The sequence below is a fragment of the Acyrthosiphon pisum genome, chromosome X (assembly GCF_005508785.2).
Source record: "Acyrthosiphon pisum isolate AL4f chromosome X, pea_aphid_22Mar2018_4r6ur, whole genome shotgun sequence".
NCBI classification, from domain to species: Eukaryota; Metazoa; Arthropoda; class Insecta; order Hemiptera; family Aphididae; genus Acyrthosiphon; species Acyrthosiphon pisum.
The window spans coordinates 104,936,766-104,944,494 of NC_042493.1; the positions used below are offsets into that span (position 1 = coordinate 104,936,766).

Here is a 7,729-nt window from a genome sequence, read left to right on the forward strand (position 1 = left end):
AATATGTAGGGCACCCTACCGACTACGAAACCAATGTCATCGTAATATCAAACACAGCCAGACAGGACACACTCGCACCATCACACATAAAATGTTTGAATAAATTGTATCCATACAAAGATCATGTATTAAGTATATATACTAATAAAACCACTCGTAACATATAAAAATCCATCCCCCACGTTTCAAACTAGCACCCCCCATTTATTTCAGTATTTCACAAATCATTTTTAAATTATTGTGGTTTATTGGTTCGGAATTTTTTTTTCCATGCTAATTAATGATAACTATTCACGAATTAACGATTAAAACAGTATTGTGTGAATGCACATTTCAGTATTCAGTGTTTCAGCTTTTGTCAATATGTAGCAATGATATTATTATAGAAAATTATTCTATCTTAGGGATTACGGTTGGGTACGAAATCTTCTATTTATAACTTTGGTTATTACTTGATTTTTACTAATATATTTATTTAATCTGCGGGCTACGCTGAATTGAATAAATTCGGAATGACAAATATTATTAAGAGGATGCTACACACGCATGTGTGGTCTCCGTTTTACAATTGTAAAACATAGTAAAAATGGTTTTGCGTGGCTAAGAACCACTATGGCTAAACTTATAGTTCATGTTATGCAACCAAATGTTCCTACTAGGAAGAAGAGAACATAGACTGTGCAACATTGTTTTTAATTTTTCGATATCACAAATACGAAAAAAGTTCTCATAGTTTAAAAATAAAAGTAGTACAGTAAAATGGGGTAACTTTGATAATTTTTTACTGTTTTATGACAATTTCATTTTTTATTATATGGATAACTTCTGTAGTGTTAACGATAAAACTCTCAAAATTAAATATTAGTTACAACTAGTTCAATATTTTAACGTTTTAATTTTTAAAATTCTGAAATTATCTTTTGAGATATCAATATTTTTTAATATGCTATCAAAGTAACACAACGGGCCATTTCGATACCTATATTTCTTAATGTGATATAAAAGTAACCCCATTTTATGAAAAAAAATTTAATTATCATGGTACTCTGGTGAATAAAAATATATGGGTATCAAAGTTACCCCGTGAAATCAAAGTTAGGTACCCCATTCTAATTAAAAATTTAAAGCTAATGTAATGCAGTTAGTTATAGTATTAGGATTAAGGGGGGTGTGGGGGACAAAGCCCCCCATGGACATGTGTAACATAAACTATTCCAGCACCCCCTAAATTCGCACCCAATGTGCGCCTATGGGCCTAAATCATATTTTAAAATCTCATTATCTAACTTAATTCTTAAAAAATATTAACGTTCGACCGCCATCATGTTTTCTTTTTTAATTGTCAATAGATATTATGTCTTTGGAATGACAACATACATTTTTAATTTAATTATTCCTAATGATATTCCTCATTCGTTTTTAAATATTTTTTTAAAGACTATAAATGTTATAAATTCTTACCTTGGATATAATATATAAATAATAAAATTATTATTTAATATACAATAAGTATTACATAGATATTAAACTTTCAAAAATTACAAATTAATTTTAATTCTATTTCAACTGTACTCAAGGGTCAACACCCCATTGGTTTATTTTCAAATTTTGATTTCAGTTTCCAGTTATAACTATAGACAGGATTTTTATTATCTATTAACTATTGAGGGATGAGCTTACAGTCCTATAATATGTCCAATTTGAGGATACACCCTTTTTGTGTTACCTCTGTCTTACAAAAGTAAAATATGGCAAATTTTGTTCAGCAGAACCAATTTCGTATTAATGGCTTTATATGTTGTATTTTTGCACAAAAGTGGGCAAGTTAATGAAAATTAGTAACTGAAGTTAAGTTAAATGAACACAAGATCGTTAAATTAGTTACCAGTAAGCAAATCATAAATTTAACTCGATAAGTTAAAAGTTAATATGGAGAAGAATATTAACTTAACTCAGTTTAAAAAAAATTCAACTACTTCTTTTAATTAGTATGTGGGTCACATAAATAGATAGTAGTGACTACTTTGAGTAGATTTTTATTATTTCCTAAATTATAATAAAACATTTTATCGAACTTTTATCATAATGTTATATAAACCTATATTATTTTACGTGTTTAGGTACATGATTATTAAATATTTTAACTAAACACATATCAATTAATAATTTAACAAATATATATTTTTTTTAAATCAAATATCAATATAAGGTCATATTATATTAAGCTTATCTAATCTACTAAAATATATCTATTAGCATAATATTTAATCCAGGAAAATAGAAATGTTTGTATAATTATAATATTGGATTATTATTTAATGTTTATTTTTATTTTTATATTAATATTTACGAATAAAATCTCAATTTTTTTTTACTTGATGGATTTGTTTTAAATCAACTAAAAAAAGTTAATTAATTTCAACTGTTAATTAAACTAGCTAAGTTGAATAGAATTAATGAACTATTTGATTTAACTTTTTAACTAGTTAATGCACACTTTTGTTTTTGCAAGGTGAAGACAACACAATATGGGATCATTATTCGATGAATTAATTGTAATTATATTATCACAGTATCACACAATATATTACAATATAATAAATCTATTGTTAAGTGATTAATTTGACTTGCTAGTAAACATTTTTTTTTTATTTGATAAAGGTATACAAACTTATGAGAAATCTTGTATAACATTTTCAAATCTTAGATTTAAACATAAATATTTTTAAGAATTTCCAACTCAATATAATTTGCATATTTTCGTGAATTTTACGTATTTTGTAAATATTTAAACTTTAAATAGTTATAAAAAAATTATGACTGGATTTTTAATATTTTTCATCTGTCTTTGAAACAATATATTGGGAGCTTTCTATTTAATTTTCAAGATGTTTTACTCAAAAAATAAAATTGTATTGATATTTTTAGAATAAAAAAAAAATTGATACTGAAAATGATTACTGTAATTTAATAACTATTGAGAAAATCGAAAAATGACTTCTCTAAAGTACCATCTTGATCCAATTTGTTAAAAGACAAGATAGGTACTATATGTTGAAATCGAAACACTCCTTCTGGTAGAAACTTTGTATACAGAATGAAAAAAAAAAATAGTAAACACCATTGTAAAACCACTAGATCCCTCACATCTCTCAGAATTTAAAATATTAAAATTCACAATTTTTTTTTATAAGCATTTGAGTTTTGCATTTTTACAAAATACATAATATTCAAGAAAATTTGCAAATTATTTTGAATAAGAAATTCATAACAAATGTACTTTTTAAATCTAAGATTAGTAAATAGAATACAAAACTCTTCATAAGATTGTCTACATTTATCAAAACAAAAATCTCTACAAAGATCTCTAGATCAAATTAAATTTTTATGAGCTTTTGAAGTTCAAACTTTTACAACATTAGGTATATATTCACTATTTTTCTCATGACGTAGCGATTTTGCTATATTGTTGAAATTCAAAATCGAATAACCACTTAAAATTTATATCATACGTTTATATTATCAATTATTAGTTTTTTTTTCTGTAAATGTCATTAAAATGTTATTGGTTGGGTCCAAAAGCTTAAAAATTAAACATAAGGCTCCTTATATTGATACAACAGCGTTCGAAAAATATTAAAATACCTACATACCTAATATGCACAATATTTTTTTATAAGCTTTTAAAGTTCGGTTTATGTCTACATTTATTAAATTGAAAATTAATAAATGATTTTGTGATTAAAAATGTATAAAATGTTCAACTTATATTGCTAAGCATTGAAAATTTAAAAAAAATCCTAAAAATATACTTAAACACTGTTGCCGCCGCAACACAGTAATAAATTAAATAGTACCTATACGATAGTATCGGTCGCGGGAGGCACAGCTTTGTCACACACACACACACACACGTTTGTAATTAATGTTTTATTTTTTGTATATATTTAAAATGTGTCCAGTGAGTTATACCTGTAATATTATGTTGATTAACATCACGTCGCTGAGCCGGCTCCGCGAGTATTATTTAAAACGGCCGCCGTGATTAGGTAGGTATTGTACAATGTTAAGATCGGCGCGGCGTGTTAAATTATTATTATTATAACATTATAGGTATTCTTTTTGCTCCAAATCTGTAAAGCGTAATTTTTATATTTTTTATCGTGTCGTTATCTTATATTTTTTACCATTGTGAGCCACAGGCATTTAGTATATCATTTTTGTTCGAGTGTGCGTTAAGCGCCGAGTATACGGCTCGTATAGTTTTTCTTTATAGTTATTTTAAGTTGAAATTTGGACGAAATTACATATTCAATAACTAAGATTAAAAAAAAAACCACTAGCTTTCTCGCTCCGCTCAGAACCTAAAAACACACATCATTGTAAAATCAATACATTTATCGCTCCTCTCAGAATCTAAAACGTTTATATATTATTGATAAGTGGAGTAGTGGACCAACATTTTGCGGGTTAAGCGCGTACCAATCCAATCCGATCATCGAAAACATTAAATAGCTACTTATTATAACTCATAAAATACTCGTGCTACTATTCGATTTTATGTATCGAAATACTTAAAAAAATATTCAAATACTGGAATATGAAATTGAAACTTTGTTTGTTGTCATTCATAAAAGTAAAAAATGTTATGGATAAAATATATTTTTTAATGACTTGACAGTTTACAGTATAGACAAGAAATAACATTTTTTTTTTTTCAAAAACAATTAGGTAATGTTTATGAAATATTGAGTGTTCAATGATAAAAGAATCACCTGGTATGTTTGACTGACACAGTCGACGATACTGTCAGTGAAATTATTTTTAGCCATTTTAGAGTACCTACCTTCGTAGGCGCATACTTATAAATTAATGGACAGCGCTTAGAATGAGAAATCACCAGACAGAGAAAATAGAGGTTTTGGCCGTTACAGTGTAGGTACCAAAACATGTTTTTTTTCCTTCATATGCTCATAATATGTTATGCTTTATCTCTTAGTTGTGTCGCCTGGTAAGGCGGTGTGGGAAGCGTTGTCCATTAGTTTGGTGATTTATGATTGTGAACGTTTATACCTGATTTTTTTTCGGTCGGCGTTGCCAGATTTAGTGTTATTTGTCGCCGTAATTTTTGTGAATCGTATATGGCAGCGCTATCTAGCTAGGAAATTCATCAACTGTAAGGATCAATTCTTCACACCACACGTTAGAGTTAAAAATAATTCAGTGGCAATAGGTGGCGCTGCCAGTATCGAATTAATTTAAATCTAAATCGTGAATGATAATATTATAATGTATATTATAATCAGGGTTGTAAATGTAATGAATTTGCATGTTTTTTTTTGCTACACTATATAAAAATGTATTCGGCCAAAATTTGTTTTGACTTATTTGTAGTTCAAATACCAAATCTTATTTTGCATATTTTTGCATATTTCATAGATGCATGTTATAATGATTTTTTTGTATAAGTGCTTTTTTTCGTAATATTTACATTTTTTTGGCCAATCTGTTCTAAATTAACATTAAAATATTAAATGTATTTATATAAACTATGACTTGTATAGTTTCATGGAAACTATTCTATTTTTACTCGGATAATTAACGTGTATTGTTGACTATTGTACCATTGAAGTCGAGATTAAACAGTTCTCAACAAAAACAAAAGATTTCAAATTATATGTAATATTTTTGAAATATATACAATTTAGAACAGATAGACCAAAAAAATTTAAATATTGCGAAAAAAAGCACTTATACAAAAAAATCATTATAACATGCATTTATACGTTCTAACCCATAAAATATGCAAAATAAGATTTGGTATTTGAACTATAAATAAGTCGAAACAAATTTTTGCCGAATCCATTTTATTATACAGTGCAGCAAAAAAAAAAACATGCGAATATATTAAATTCAGAGCCCTGATTCTAATATTTCGTGATCCAAATGAATTTGTTTTTATTGTATAAAAACGAACGATTTCGAATGTTTTTGATGGCTACGTTGCCAAATTCATAGTATGTGCACCACCACACACATAATAAATTGCGTTCTCAACGACGAACATTTTTCTGTAGCGTAAGCACGTCTATATTGTATGGTAGCTTGTAGAGGCACCCTACAGCCAATGGGACTGTCTTAGGGGATGATCAGTAGTGAGGTGGTGGTGGTGGCGGCGGTGAAATCTGCGGTGGGGGTGTTTGTTGTTTTGGTGAATGGTTGTGTGGTGGTGGTGGTGTTAGTGTATGTGGCAGGTGAATTTTAAGCAGTAGAGACTCGAGTTATTACCGTGCAGCCGTAGTTTTCAATTTGTCTATCAGAGTCTGGCTTACGCGTAATACCATCAGTCCAGTCGAGTTACGTATTTGGCTTACACTTTAACAAGGTAAGTAGGTACACCTACTCCATTTACAATTATTGTCATTATATTAAATTAATACTATCATGGGTATACACATATACCTACCATATATATATATATATTGACTATATTGTTATAATGAAAAAATACAGTATTAGATTATAGGTATTTATTACCTAAATAGTAGGTAATAATTGCGATTAATAATATATATTTTTTAAACACAATAATATTATGTCAGTATATTTGGGCGTAACCATTTTCGGCCAAAATGTACCCTTCCCTTTTCGGCCAGCACCTACAGTTTTCTTTAAAATATATAATTATAACAATTGAACTTAACAATTTTTATATTTAATTAAATATGATTGTATCCAAAAATATATATTTTTGATAAACATTATTACCTACAACTCAGTGAAAAAATAATAAAATAAAACAATTGGCAATAAAATGATTTTAGTCAAATAAATTACCTTATATTTTCAATTTTGACATATTCATGAATTATTGAACTCATATTTTACTTTCATAATTATTATAACATAGGTATTATAAGACTATATTAATATTTTTTCAACTAATGTAAGTAGGTAATCGGAAATCTTAATATTTTGACAATTTATTCATGAATTTATATTTTACTCTTATTATTATTATTATTATTATTATTATTATTATTATTATTATTATATACCTTCTTATTACCTATATGTATTATATGACTATATTAATTTTTATTCGATTAATTTGTTACATTTAACGATACGATAACATTGATTATAAATACTAATGTAATATAATCAACTGTAATAATAATATGCCAATAATTGTTTTATTTTTTATTTAATTAAATATAAAAACTTTTAAGTTCGATTCTCGATATAACTTAGCAACTGTAGGTGCTGGCCGAAAAGGGCGCTGTTCGTATATTTATGCCTATAAAAGTGCTTATTTTTCTACAAACTCGCACTCCTCTCATAGAATATTTTTATTACCTATAATACCATGAGTACAAATCGATATTTAAATGGCACCAAAGACGATCACTTCCGAAATTTCCGATGCGCAGTTCATTTGTTTGTTTTTAGATTAAAAGAAAAATAAATATTTGATTTAATGTTTTAGTACTGAGTAACAGTTTGTGAGTAAATATTCTGGGGAGACTTTAATTAGCTTTTACAATTATTAAATGCATTAAATTATGACGGCGTAAAGTGGCTAACAATGGCAGCTGTGCAACGTAAAAAACACAGTACTTATCTGCATTTTTCATAATTTTAAATTTTGCAGGATAATTGTTTTTGTAAATAATTTCAGACTTAACACTGTGTAATTGTTATAAGCTTTTCTGTTACATAGTTTTGT

General features: G+C 27.3%; 1 protein-coding gene across 1 annotated transcript in view; it reads left to right on the forward strand.

Moving 5' to 3' along the window:
• Positions 1-6,145: 6,145 nt before the first annotated feature.
• Positions 6,146-7,729, forward strand: part of LOC100163640 (glucose dehydrogenase [FAD, quinone]-like) — a 19,035-nt gene continuing 17,451 nt past the window's right edge. Inside the window, exons 1-2 of the mRNA XM_001947692.4 lie at positions 6,146-6,254; positions 6,321-6,385. Coding sequence (XP_001947727.3) covers positions 6,146-6,254; positions 6,321-6,385 — 174 coding nt within the window. The remainder of the gene's footprint in view (positions 6,255-6,320; positions 6,386-7,729) is intronic.